General features: G+C 36.0%; 1 protein-coding gene across 1 annotated transcript in view; it reads right to left on the minus strand.

The window, feature by feature from the left end:
- LOC116721471 (pituitary adenylate cyclase-activating polypeptide type I receptor-like) overlaps positions 1–11,538 on the minus strand; it is a 31,011-nt gene extending 19,473 nt beyond the window's left edge. Inside the window, 4 exon segments of the mRNA XM_032565223.1 lie at positions 2,374–2,467; positions 6,275–6,427; positions 9,853–9,889; positions 11,258–11,538. Coding sequence (XP_032421114.1) covers positions 2,374–2,467; positions 6,275–6,316 — 136 coding nt within the window. The 5' untranslated portion in view covers positions 6,317–6,427; positions 9,853–9,889; positions 11,258–11,538.
- Positions 11,539–15,079: the final 3,541 nt, after the last annotated feature.

Consider the following 15,079-nt stretch of genomic DNA (forward strand, 5'->3'; position numbering starts at 1 on the left):
ATTAAAAGCTTAGTTGTAGTTTTTTTTTTTTTTTTTTTACAAATTCAGATTTCTCTGTTTTGATTTACTGTGAGCTGAAAAAGTAGAGAAAAACATTTGTATGTCTTGTGTTTTAAGGAAATAATTTTTGTCACATAAAATCAAAACGGCTCTGAAAATAAACTAATCTAACTTATGTCAAATCCCTCCTGCTGTGAAGAGAACATCTAACAAAACATGTGCAGGTCTTTATATTTTACATTTGTCTGAAGCTACTTTATTGCAATTGTAATCTAATATTTTATTCTTTATATTTCTCATGGTGATCCCCCCTCACCTCCTTCCATCTATTTTTGTACGTCACCATTTTTCTGGTCTTTGCTCTCCACTTGCTCCATCTCTGTCGCTTTGCCTCATTATTTCTGCTGCAGCAGTTTTCTGGGTGCTGACAGGTCCAAGTCTGTGTTGTTGGTGTTTGGATTGTATTCTGTAGTGTGGCTGCATCTGAGTGTGCATATGTCTCTTTACATACGTGTGTGGATGTGTATGCAGACCTTTCGCTTCTCTGCTTGCCTCTCTAATCTGTTTTGGTTCTGTCTGCTGAGCCGGACACGGAGCCAATTACCTTTTAAAGGGCAAATCTGAGCCAAATGAGCCGCACTGAGCCACAGAGGTAAGGCTTAATAAAAGACTTTGTCTGCATTGCTAGCCATCTTACACAATATCCTACAAGCATCCTGAATCTTCACTGAGCAACAGAGGTGGGAAGTAACTGGAAATATTTACTTTTACATTTACTTGAGTAATGTCTTGGAGAAAAAAAAAAATACTTGGAGCATTTTTACAAGACTGGATACTGTATCCTATTTTAACATGTACTGTTGCTAATAACTACCTACTGTAGTATCAAATTTTATGCTGAATATATTTGATTTTCAAAAATGTTTCTTCTACTTAAAAATTATTTTGTAATTATGTCATTCATTTGTATTATTTAACTCATTTTAGTTCTTAAGATATTTTATATTTCTTGTTTGTCCATCATTTTTTAAATGTGTAATGTGTGAGAAATTGCACATAAAATGAAACCAGCGCACCAGATACTTACCCTAAAACAGTGAAGTTACATTTTGGGTGATGATTACAAGGTTGGATCAAATACATCCTAAATGTCCAAGATCAACATAATAGTCATAGTTAATGTGGAACTATCAAAAGATCTGAACAATCCAAACACATCAGTTTAATAAAAATGAATTTATTTTTACCCTCTTTCCCCTTTTTTACCCACTATTTCTCTTTTTCATGTTTTTTTTAAGCTTGTAAGCAGAATTTCTGCAAACCAGGCACCTTTATTTCCCCACCAACGATTTGCTGTCAGCAGAAAGAGCAGAATGGCGTCTTCAAAAGGACAAGAGGAGACAGGGATCAGTTAAAGGGTCAAAGAGGGCCAACACATGGCTCTGTGCACTGACAGTGTAAAGTTATATATAGCCCCCTCCAACTAACCGGACACGGTTAGTTTCCTCTGTTACAGAGGAAACAACAACAGGATGTTTGATTTTTACCAGGAGCTACAGAAAACTGAACAAGACACTACATCAGACCACAACAGCATCAAATAAGCTCATAGTAAGATTAGAAAGAGTTCTGCTGTTTTTGAAAAACATGCAGCCCTCTTTGTGCAATGTAGCAACAGTTCACCTTTAAATCACCATTTGATAAATAAGCTGAACTTCCAACTCATTTGCAGTTTAAGCTTTTTTATCTCACACTCTGAATCCTTTACTTTTTGGGGTGAAGTGTGGGGCTGGAGAGGTTTGGTGGCTGTCAGTAAAGAGGTGAGTCACAGCGCAGTTAGGAAGTTGCAGTCTGCTGGACAAATTTCTAGCAGCAGGAAACCTGCAGCAAACGCTAATGAAAATCACAATCCATAGCCAAGAAAATAATTGCTTCCAGGAACCACATAACAAGATTCCTGTGTTTTCTAAAAAAGGTGACATTGGAAAAAATCTGAAAGCAGCTCAGCGTGACATTACAGGCAAACATTTTCTTTTGTAGACTAACAGAGAACAGCATATGCTATTTAGCAGCCTTACTGGGATAGGATTTTTCAAGAATGAACATAAAGCTTCATCTCTCGTCCTTACATGTTCCTTTCTGATCCTTACAACCCAGAAATATGACAAATCACTAAGTGGAAAAAAGCACAGCTTTTTCCATTAATTCTCTGAGGCTGACACATGACTTTCATCAACGGATCTTCTGAGCGTCCATTGAGTTTCCAAAGATGCACAAAATTTAATCACAGCAGCAGAAACCATGAAAAGCAACAATCTGATGCCAAATTATGCACATAAAAGTCTGCAGAAACACCCTCATATCCTTACTTACCAAATTCAATGGCATCTGGGTTGTGCAATTCTATCATTTCCATGCATTTCTCATGTTCACGCTGTATTATGCAGTGCCCAGACTCTGAGGTGACCTGCAGAGAAGCAAGAATTAAACTAGTGTCACATCAAAAGTAGGTTTCAGAAACCATTAAATCACATTCTGCTAATGCTTTATGAAAGAACGCATGCTTGACACTTATTTGGAAAAAAGCTGAAATTATGCTTGAGAGGAGAGAGAAATTTGTAAATAATGACACAAGTTGTTACTATTATTGATAACTGACTAACTGATGAAACTGGCAAGGAAAAACACATTTGTCAAACAGCTATATTTAATGTTTTCCCTGATTTAATTTCTTTTTATTTTACTTGTCCTTTTTTTTTTTAAGAAGAATAATTCTGGATTGAAAAGGTTATAGATGCACTAGGGTTTTAAACTGGTCAAAGGTGTCAAAGCACCAGGACATCCAATAAAGCGATACATGAAACGAAGCACAAAAAGAGTCAAGCACATAACTTTGTGGAACTCCGTGTTTAAGAGTAATCAAACACGATCTGTCAAGTATTCTGGAAGAATAATTATAAATGCTAAATAAATACATTTTTGAGAATATTAAGAGAATGGTCATTTGGATGTTATTTTAGTTTTTTGTTTTGTTTTTACAGTGCACATGTAAAATTGAAAGTTGTTGGAGACCTGCAACAAATCCAACTTAGATATCTAATGAGTAGAGACACTAATTGTAAATGTCTATCATATTTATAAAGGTCAAAATTATTTGTTTCTCATTGAAGTTTTGGGGGTGTTACTAATTCCTTATGCTGGTGATTAAAAAAAATGCAAAAACAATCTTTAAATCTTTTGTGAATCTAATGAAAAGTTGCTGGACCTCAACAAATATTTACTGATTAGGGGAAAGTCTGACAGTCTTGACATTCTACCGCCTTGGTGCAACTTGAGGACATGTAAAATGCAGAAATTGCACTCGTAGGGCGAAACAAAGTGAAACAGGATGCAGGAACTATTTATTCAGAAGAGTTGCAATCGCTGCTTGTCATCTTCTCACTCAACGTTTCCTGTCACTCTCTTGAGGCCAATCTTTGATTTGCACCTCCAGCCCCTCCTTTCCTCTCTCAGTGAAAAGATAGGTGTAATATATCCCAGCCCTCTGAGCCACAGCTGACTCATCACTACATCTCTGCCCTCTGATATCAATTCACTTCAGGCCTCGCTGCCCTGCTAAGACTGGGACGTCAACTGCCTGAAAATGAACAAGAATTCACTTCTTTCTTCATCATGATGCACATGGCTGGAATTTGAAAACTGCTACATGACATATGAATCACATGAGCATCATCAGAGATATCTGTGGTGCTAACATATCCAATTATGCAACAAAGAAATTTGGAGGAACACAGCTGCTGCTTCTTTTCTTCTCAATGAGGGTGAACATCTCCTGTTTTTCATATTGCTGCTTTTTTTAATCAATAAAACATTTTCTCCCATACTGTTCGAAAGGAAGAGCGCCTTTCAAACTCACACGTAGCATCCATGTTGCTAAGCAGCATATAACCAGCATACTGAAGGCAAAGCTTCCCACATGAGAAATAATTGGATGCAGATGACTAAGATATGTTTGGCATGAATTCAGACAGACCTGTCAGATGAAAGGATGAATGTGTTATTCTTAATTTATGCAAACAGAGCTGCAGATATGGTTATGCTTATTGAAAATAGATCTTTAGTTGGTCCCAGATCCTTTTAGACTTTGAATAATTTATTCTAATCATTTAAGATGGTTCTTTGCCCGTAGCTCCTAAATCAGAGTATTTCTTTGGGAATTCTCATGTCCTTAATTTAAAACATTAGACAAAACAGCTGTTATAATAGATTTTAGCCAATGGAAGTTACAGTGTTATTATCAGAAGTATTAAATTGATGAAACAAAATAATCAGCATATGACTTTTAATAACATGGTGTCTCTGACCCTCTCAATCTGAAAACTGGTATTAGCTAAAGTAATATTTTATCAACCCCCTTAGAGTGTATCTGTGCTGTGTATCAAATGTAATTAAAGATCATTTAAGCCTTTTAATTGCCGTTTTGACCAATAACATTACACTAAACATTGTTGACTAAAATGTAGCTTGTATTTCATTTTACAAACACAAGGTAAATAGTATTTGTGAAATGGAAGAAAAATGATTCATGACTTTCAAGATTTTATCCAAATTTAAAAGGTGTAGAGTAATTGATCTTTCTAAAACCTTAGGAAGTGTTTTGCTGTTTGTTCTACCAGAACCACATCCAGAGAATGTAGTTTTTGCTTGCTAGATCATCTTTTGATAGATTTACATCTGGGTTTTGACTGGGCCAATCTCATATGTTGTTAATTTAAAGTTCCACACTTCCTGGCTCTATGCTGAGGGTCATGGTCCCCTGATTGTCCAAAATCTTTTGGGTCGTTTAAAAGATCTCCGTCAGTAATCTCCAGTATGGAGTTTAACCAATCTGACACTGTTAGAGGAAAGCTTCCTCACAGAATCATTGTCTCACAGTAGGTGTAGTGTGTCCAGTTTAAAATTAAAGGCCACATTTCCTCTGTGTACTACATATGACTTGAGGTAGAATTGGATTAGAAATTGTTTGATGCTTTCTTGCTGTAGTGGCTTTCTTTTAGCCACTCTTTAATAAAAATCCGATTTGTGGCGTAAACAACAGAAATTCAAGCTGTCTTACTGAAGAATTATAATAAAGATTTAGCTCTAATTTATAATTTATTACAAAAAACCTGCACATACATTTAACAAAAGTAATTTCCAAATTGTACAAAGGCTTTTATTTTTTTTACTATTATTACAAAAGCCGTTTTACTTCGAGTACAATGATGAAACAGAAAAACATAATAGCTGATGGATAAAACACAGAACAAGACAAAAAAAAAGATGGAGAAGCTGGAGAACATTATGCAAATTCTCCTGATATTCCACCTTAACCAGTCACCATGGCAATACTGCAGGGATCCGAAATCAATGAAACAAATTTTCATGTGTGCTTCTTATTCTCCGCTTTCAATCATTTCTCCTCTCTGAAACAGATATCTGTCCAGATAAGTCCCCCATCCTGCAACTGCAGAACGCACTGTTTCCCTCCCCAAGGCTATTTTCTAAGACCGGATAGCTCAGTGACTCCCACAGCAGTGTGCAGAACAGATAATAAAATTCCCATTTGACATGGCAGACCATCGGATCCACCGTAAAGACCAGACTCCATACAAATAACGAGCACGTTACTGCATGGCTAAAGGACACCTTGTACATTAGGGTAAGTTTTTTTTTTTAAATTATTTTATTTAAGATGACATTTTTAATTAAATATAATCCTAGGTGAGAAAAGATCAAACTGCTTTGTTAATTAGGTGTTGCATTTTGGTTTCCTTTTAGAATCAGGTAAAATAAGTAGAAATCTGACTGATGCAGCTTTTAAAGTCCAGCTGTGCTGCATCAGGGCGCCTGATACAATTCCTCCCACTCATCTTTCATCCTTTTTAATTGCAATGGGAGCGATAATAACTGTGAGTCACAGCAGTTGGATTCACAGCTCTCTGGTCAGCCAGGCCATCTGTTATTGTTCTAAGAAGAGGGCATATGGTTTAACACAAAGCTGATCCTGGAACTGTAATGTATGCTGATGCTGTCGGTGGGGAAAGTTTTATTTATTTTTATTTTTTTTACAACCACAGCACATATAGTATACATGTGCACAGGCATGCTTAGGAAAACGAACCTAAAGATTAACCTGAGACATGGGATACTGGTGATGCAGGCATGCAAACATTTCATCTTACATGATTGCAAACCTGCACGCATATTCAGAACATGCAGACAAATGACTCACCAAGTGCAGGAATAAAATTGCAGTGAACAGGTAGCCTCTCATCGTGCCTGGTGAAGAGCGTGTGTCCAAATGGCTCAACAGTATCGGTTTAAATGTGGATTGGTATTTGAAGGGAATCGCTGGAATCTGTTCCTTGGAACAACATTAAGGACTCTGAAATGTGCACAAAAGAGAAGAAGGAGCATCAATATACAGATTTACTTAATGAAATTGTTAATTAAACAAATGTGTATGCAGCAAAATGATTTATACATGTTTTTTTCTTTGAATAATGAAAAAAAAACATCTGAAACATAAAGATATATCCTCCCTACTACCACCTCTAGTCAATAATTTGACAAATCACGCTTCATTGTGAATACTGCTTTGGATGTCTATAAGCTTTATACATCAAACATTTTCACAGATTATTATTTGTACTGGGAGTGTGCTCTATAACTGCAGGTTGCCAGTTCAAATCCTCACTCATTCTGTCTCAGTCGTTGAGTTCTTGGGCAAGACACTTCCCCTGGTTTGCCTGCTGGTGGCAATCAGAGTATCAGGTGGTACTGATTGTATGTCAGCCTCGCTTCTGTCAGCCAGGGCAGCTGGAGCTACGGTGTAGCTCGCCACCATCGGTGTGAATGACTGACATTACTGTAAAGCACTTTGGAGTCCTCAGAGTTAGCAAAGCACTATGAAAATACAGGCCATTTACAAAAACTCAAGCTCAGTTAGAACCTCAGGGACATAACTGAAAGTCTCCCCAAAGATTCTCAATTTGATTATTTCAGTCTGTCCTTTGACTGGGCCATTCTGACACATGAATATGATTTGACTTAGAGCTATTCCATTGTAGTCCTTGCTGTGCGTTTAAGAACAAGAAGACGAACTTGAGCCCCAATTCTTTTGGAGCCTCTATCAGGCTCTCTTCCATGACTGTGATGCATTTAAATTTGTTCATCTTCCCATCAGATGAATCAGAGAATTGTATTTCTACTGGTACTTTGTGTTGATTTATCAAGTGAAAACCAAATAAAATCCATTAAAGTTTGGAGTTCTAATGTGACAAAGCAAAAAAAAAAAAAAAAAGAATGGCAAAAAACTGGATTTTTCTTTCTCGTTTTACTTATTTGACATTAATTTTTGAGGTATTTTTGCATTGTAATGGAGACCAGGGGTTGCACTATTCAGAAAATATGATTATGGATACTGTGTTATGTATAACTGAGTTGCAGACCAAAGGTTTTCTTATTTCTGCTTTTCATTTTAGCTGGGTTAAGACATTTGTGGAGACATTTCATAATAAAAAAAATGTTAATATGTGTTTAATTAAACTTCTGTTGGTTTAAATCGTGTGTTAAACAGAACTGCAAAAGGTAAAGGCAAAAGCTCTTGGAGTGTGCCAATTTAGATTAACTTAACTTATTCTTTGGATTCTCCTTAGATTTGTTAAAGTGTAATGATTTGTATTTATGTAAATATTTATTGGTAACATTTATTGTCTTTGATGTTAAGTTTGTGTAAATATTGTTTGTTTTCTGATTCCCTCTTGTCGTGGTTCCTTCCTCTAAATCCTTCAGAGTGTAAAGGACATCTAGTTGCTTTCAAGGTGTAAAAGGTGTTTAATTTGTACACATAACCTGCACTACTTAAGTCAATTCACCCTCATTTTATTGCCCATACTTCTCTGTTAAACATTGAGCCTCTGCTAATCAAAAGTAACATGTTGATTGATGCTAAGATTATAAAATTATTCAGCATCTTGTGTAAAATATTTGGGTTTTAGGAAGTGCACATGTCGTATTGTTCCTAAATGCAATGTTTTGTTTTTTTATTCAGATCTGTCATATCATCATTGCAAAAACAATTTTTCACTGTATAATTCTTCTGCTAAATGGGTAAAAGTAAACTTTTTGTGTATTTATATAACTCCCGTCTAAAGTTTCATATAAAGTATTGTATTTCATTATACATTTTTTAATCTATAATATTTAATCTTTTTTATTTTACATTCTTTTGAGCTCTTCTCTTGTGTTTATTTATATTGTATTATCTTTAATAATTTATACAGATCACCTTAAAAAATAATGAATCCTCTATGTCATATAAAGAGTATTGCTACACTTAAGCATACATAATGCACCAGCATGGCAGGACAAATGGATTACATTTGTTGTGACAACTGTTTTCAAAGTAGAGACACTGTTTGCTTTTTTTTTAATCACACTTAATCTCAAAGCCTATGAAAAGAAATCAGTGGAACAGAAATAACTGTCATTAGTTTTATGCTGCTATGCGATTCTACTTTGACGTTTCCTGAAATCCCCTTGGACTTGAGCATCTTTCCATTAGTTTCTGATAATTAATGGATGAAACAATGACTAATAAGAAGATCTTTAATTCATAATGAACTGGTATTAAAACACATGTACATTGTGCTTTCCTACAAATGTTGCTCTTTTATGACAAAAACAACGACTGAGTTTGCATCAGACCCTATCATAGCTGACTCATAGTGCTCAAGAATCCACACATAAACACACTCACAGGCACACACATCAAGTGGATGCTCATTTTTAGACTCTTCTTAAATAGCATTTTGCATTTATACAATAAAGGACACCAGATTTTCTATTTTTTACCAATTATATGTCCAGAGAACAAAGGATGCTGATTACCACAGGGAAGAAGTTTGGGTGTGTCATGTATATTTGCTTCTAAACTATAAACATTAAAGATGCATCAATAAGACAGGTCCTAGATAACTTCTTTTGCAGTTTTTATTTTTTAGGTCTGTGTTTCAGACCCTAAAACATACAAAGACAAAGTTTCTGCTGCAGGTTCTTTGATAGAAGTTAATAATTCTGAATCTCATAAAATATGAAAGGTGTACAAGTTTATCCTCATTCATGGGCAAAAGTTATTTAGGGATCAAAACCAATGGGAGTTTTTAGTTTTGATGCATTTATTTAAGAGGGGAAACAAACCAGTTGTTTTGGTTTTGACCTGCCAATAAACAATCAGAGCCGAATCAGTCTCTGACATTTGATGAGTTCTACTAATTTGGCTCATTGCTGTGATATTCAAATTGTATTTCCATAAATTACAGAGCAGAGTATATTTGATGTGTCAAAGTTTTGTGACACTTGATATCACAAAATCTTTTTACATGTCTGGAAAATCAGTGGCTGCATGCCCTAGCTGGAGATTTAATTGTGTTTACCTCAGATGGACAGAAGTTAGTACTGGAGGATTGTTTGCTGTAGATATCTTTAAGATTTAAAGATATGTACTTAAAAGTACTAGGCTTATAGTTTAGTGCATTTTCATTATTATTAATATTGGAAAAATATTACAAAATCTGAGTGGCATTTCCACATATTTAATTGAAATGGGGCCTAAGTGGGCCATCACTCGTGCTACAGAACTGCTAAACATTTAGCAGCCTGGCAAAGCTTGACATCAAACTATGAATCCAAAACCCAAGGAAAGAATGTTGGAGTACAATTTAAAGTTGTGATTTTTACACACAAGGTAAATACGTACTACTTGAATGTGAATTAAATGTGTGTATATTGAAAAAATGATTCACCTACCAATCATTAAAAAACTGTCCAGTTGATTGGTACGTTTCTGATAAAAAAAAATGTGTGTAAAGAGTTAAAATTTCGAACCAGCTCATCTCACCTGCTTTTTTTAACACCTTACACAACCAACAGCTTCCTGTTAATACCATAATTCACACAAAGTAAAATGTATTCTGACCAGCAGCAACAAACACACATAACATGCAGGCAATCACTGAAACAGCAGAACATGCATACATGTTCTCTCGGAGACAGTTCATGCACGCTGATAAATTTCACTATGTGTTCTTTCCCTCCACCACTGAATCCAATTACCTCTAAAGCATCTCTCGGATGCTTCATCAAGTAATAGAACAGACAGCGCTCGGGGGCCAAAACCCAAAAATTTAGAGGGTGGAACCAAACAGTGGAAAACAAGACTAAGAAAATCAAACATGTGCTTAGTTGGTTTTTCTTAGCTATTAAACTAGTAGTTTCTTGCAGCGTAAAAATTGAATTGGGTTAAAACAAATCATATGTGTTTGGGATTAACAAAACTGAAGCAGGAAACAGATGTTAGGCTGAACATTAAATCATCCTGAGGGCAAGAAGCTGGATTTGTGAGAGTCACATAGAAATCTCTGATGCGTTAAACACTCTGTGTGCTTTACAGCAAAATTATGCACTGATTCCAGTAAGATGATGAAACGTAAAAAAAACAAAAAAAAAAACATTTAGACAGAAATGTATATTTGTTGGCCAAAACTTTAGTAGAAAAACAAAAACATACCCAGGCTAAGATGAAAAGATATGCAACAATGACTCTGTTACTGTTCCAATGTACACAAGCTTATACAAATAAGCAGAAGAACTCTGTGTACATAGTCTATCAATTGTAAATATTATTTAAAAGAACTATGTCACCCATAAGCCTCCTCATTAATGCTTGAATATTCAATTTTTCTCTCAGCCTAATCTGGAAGGATGCTTCCAATTAAGCCACATGCAATGCTGTAAATGTGAACACCATGTCTATGTGAATAATGTGTGTTTTGAGATCAAGCAGCCCAAAACACACCAGCCTGTAAATCAGCTCCAACCATGTCAGGTGATGTGTGCCAGAACTAAAACAGCCTTAATTACAATCAATATGAGACAAATGTTTCTTCCCTCAGTGCTGCAGAATCAATAGGATAATTTTGCCCTGCCCTGTTTTTTTTAATCCCCAGAAATGTTAAATATATCGTACTCGTGGGTGACCTTCATTTGTAAAACATCTCACTGTACATTTGCTTCACTCTTACTCAAATTAATTCCATGCGTATTCTGACATTTTCAAGAAGAAACATGTGGGATCTGATGCTTTACTAGTTCAGCTGCTGCTGCTGCTGCTGCTTATGCAAAAGAGCCATAGATGCAGGATAGAAAAACTTACCGATACATTTGCCGAAATATTTACACATGAAGCCATCGGTATTTGCGGGTTTTTACTCCGGAGTCAGGTATCACCACGTCCTGCTGCTGCGGTTGCTGCAGGACGCACTCACCGCGTTGGTTGCTGCTGCGGCAGCACGACGACGAGGAAGAGGAAGAGGAGGAGGAGGAGGAGGAAGAAGGGAAAGGAGGAGGGTGAACGCTCCTCCGGGGTTCGCACCTCGTCAGACACGGAGGTAACAAACCGAGACTGTTATGTCTACAAATGAAGGGAACCAGTGGTGGGAGGAAATGGGAGAACTGAAAGCAGAGTATTTTCGTTCACGTTTAACGCGTGGGACTTGTTTTTTTTTTTTTTTTCCTAAAACGGAAACTGGTCATAAAACTCTCGCATTTGCGCTCGCACTTTTAGAAGTCTCTGTGAGTAAGAGTGATTGTATGTGAATCAGAATCCAGTCTGTAAATTGCATGTTGGTCAAAACTTTAAACTGCCAGTCCTCCTGAAGCTTCAACTGGGTGATCTGCTGAGCCCACCGCGGCCGCGGGCAACCCTGTTTACTTTCAGCACCATGGACAGGGGAACCAAAAAAAAAAAAAAGGGCCTCAGGGCAGCCCCGATTTACTGGCATGTCCAATCTGAATACTAATAAGAGCCTGTTGTATGCAAATACCAACCGATCTGTCCTAATCCAGACAAGACGGGTACGACTGGCAAGAATTACTTAATTGTCTTCATGAAACAAGAGAAGCATGCAAACACACCTCAAAGATACGCAAAACAAGAACAAAGGTTCACAAGACCGGGATGCTTCTAAGACAACAGGATAAACAAATGACAATAAATGTAGTGTCTTGCAAAAGTATCCTAAACCTCTGGAACGTATTGGATTTTTGTTATAATCACAAACACAAACAGACACTTAGTAAAGGCATTTACTGCTTAGGTAGGAAAAAATACTCACAGATAAGTTGTGCTGTCATTAAATGTGCTGTAATCTTTACTGTAACAAAAACGTAATGTAAGGGACAGAGCAGATATATGGTCAGATTAAATCAAAACTGAACTTTGTGGTCTATAGTTACAAAATAGTTACAAGATGTACATCTTTCATGATATGAGATATCATATCATGAAAGTACAGTAGTGTGGCCTACTACTATGATAGTAAAGTAGTAGTATGATATCATATTCATGATGTCATAAATATGATACTTTTTTTCCCTTAGAAAAATAAAGTTTCCCTTTCTTTTTCCAAAGGGAAACTGGTCAGAGTTGACTGGAAGAAAAAACCTAATGTTGTACACATGCAATTTTAAATAGACCTGTTATTTTTGCACAAACATACAGAGTACAATTTGCACTTTTTAAAACTACCTTTCTTAGTTGCACATTTCTTAGAACTTGAGTGTACTACTTTACTTTAGTTTTTATGTTGTAAATTTGATTTTTTTGTACAGTTTTCAACATTTTCTATTATTTTTGTTCATGTGCATCCGCCATTTGTCATATATTCTATTCTAGATCTACATAACAACCCTGTTTAAAAACAGTTTGATGTCATGAAAGACGTAAGACTTGAGACTTAAGAGGCTGAAGTTTTCCATCCAGTGGAACAAAGACACTATGTCGTAACCAGATGCCCGAATGATTGATTGATTAATTGATACCTTGACATACTTGTAATTATGTCATCTTGATCTCAAAATGACTGTTCCCCAACTGACTAAAAACTTGAATTCAAATCAGTGCCACACTTTTCAGCTTTTTATGTATAAAACACATTTTAAAAAATGTTTCATTTTTCTTCCTTTGTGTTGTGTTTTGTGTCTATTACATTAAATCCAAATAGAATACTGCGACATATGCAGTTGAGACATGAAAAAATATAAACATTAAACATGCAGCTGCATGAAAGGGAACAAAAATGTCCAGAAATCTGAGTCATCTCTTATTTAACTCACTTTCTATAAAAATCCAGCTGCCTCCAGGTTCTAAAATCAGCCCCCAGCTGAATTCGGACCATTTCCAGAAGCAGCTACTATATATGCAGGCTGGTGTTTAAAGGCCAACATGACACATGTGATTGATCACACAGATGAGGTCTTTTGATGGCTCGGTTATCAATCAACGAGGAATAAAAAGTATTAAAACCAGAGAGCTTAACAGGAAACAGACCAATGAAAATGAATGAAATGGGGGTGGCGTTTAAATCTACAGTGACGCATGACTGTTGTTGCTTCTGGGAAATATTAGCACTGTTAATGGACCTTCCTCAAGGACAAAAGAGGAAATGTTCCCATTGATGACTTGGAAAGAAAAAAAATCTCAGTTATAGAGTCGAACACGGTCAGACTGTTTCTGCAGCATAACCGTATGTAGGACAATGGTTTGAGCTTGTTTCCATGGCAGGCAGATCCAGCAGTGTATTTCACTGGCTACCAATGCTTTTGCTTTCTGGTTCTTGATTAATGTCAAACTAAGCAGCAACAAAAAGACAGCATGGTATTTCCACGATGATTGCAGCTCATTGTTAGCAGAACAAATAAGAAAAAAAGAAAAACATTTTAGGAGTTACAATTTGATTTTGACTTACACTCTGACTCTGTTGTTAGAGTGATCAGAGCATAAATGAATTATTGTAATGCTCTAAGCTTTACTCAAAGGACACTCTGACCTTGGTGTTGACTACACCAAAGATCTTTGGATGTGTTGAACATAAAACCAGAAATCTTTAGCCCTAAACACAATCTCAGAATTACCAATATTACATCAATTTGTTTCTGACCTTCTTTCTCCTCGTGTTTCAGCTTATGAAAACAGGTTGTGCATAACCTGGACAGATCTCCAGGTCATCTGAAGATGAAAAGGCTCATACACAATAAAAAAAAGACTTTTTTTAAAAACAAGACCAGACACAAAGGATATTTTATGCTGTGTTTTTTAAGAACAAATGAATAATCTAGACTGCTATTTGCAAAAAATATCTGCCCACTTTAGCACATTTAAAGTCAGTTTTCAAATAATAATTTAATTATTTTAGGGACAAAGCTATTCAAACTCATCTGCCTTTTTGTGAAATGTAATTGTCCCCAGACAATCATAGTGAAGATAGTATGATGTTTTGCGGCTGCTTTGCTAACTCAGGGACTTGACAATTTCTGTAAGTGATAGAATCATAAATTCTTCTTTATAGCAGAAAATAAGGATACCTAGGCAGTTGAATTCAAGTACACAGCACAATAAATCCCATACACTACAGAAATCTTTTAAAGCCCACCAGATAGAACAACTTTTGAATGGATGACAAATAGCAGAGCAAAATAAAAGATTTGGACTGGCCTAGTCAAAGTCCAGACTAGCATCTGACTGTAAAGCCATGGCATTCCCTTCAATAGGCCATGCCTAAAAACTCTCAAGCATTGCAGAATAAAACAACTGCACCAAAAAGTTAAAAAAGTCAAGGGTCAAAGTTAAACCACAGACTCAACGTCAGTCATCACAAATGCTTGACGGCAATTGTTGCCACCAAGTGTGACACTATCAGCTTTAGGGGGCAATTACTTTTTCACTTAGTACAAGGTTTGGTTGGATAACATTTTCTCCCTAACAAACTAAATCATAATTAGAATATTCACTTCAACAGTCAACACAATATCAAACTAAATCTGTAATGTTAAGGAAATACTGTCATCAGAATGAGATGTGCTGTTAAGATGTTTTCACCGTTTGTTCCTGACTTGATACATTTAGTCATTTTAAGGTGGAAGTAAGTGCCTAATTATTTCATTACATTTTACATTAAATTCAATAAGCAATTTCTTC

The sequence above is a fragment of the Xiphophorus hellerii genome, chromosome 6 (genome assembly GCF_003331165.1).
Source record: "Xiphophorus hellerii strain 12219 chromosome 6, Xiphophorus_hellerii-4.1, whole genome shotgun sequence".
NCBI classification, from domain to species: domain Eukaryota; kingdom Metazoa; phylum Chordata; class Actinopteri; order Cyprinodontiformes; family Poeciliidae; genus Xiphophorus; species Xiphophorus hellerii.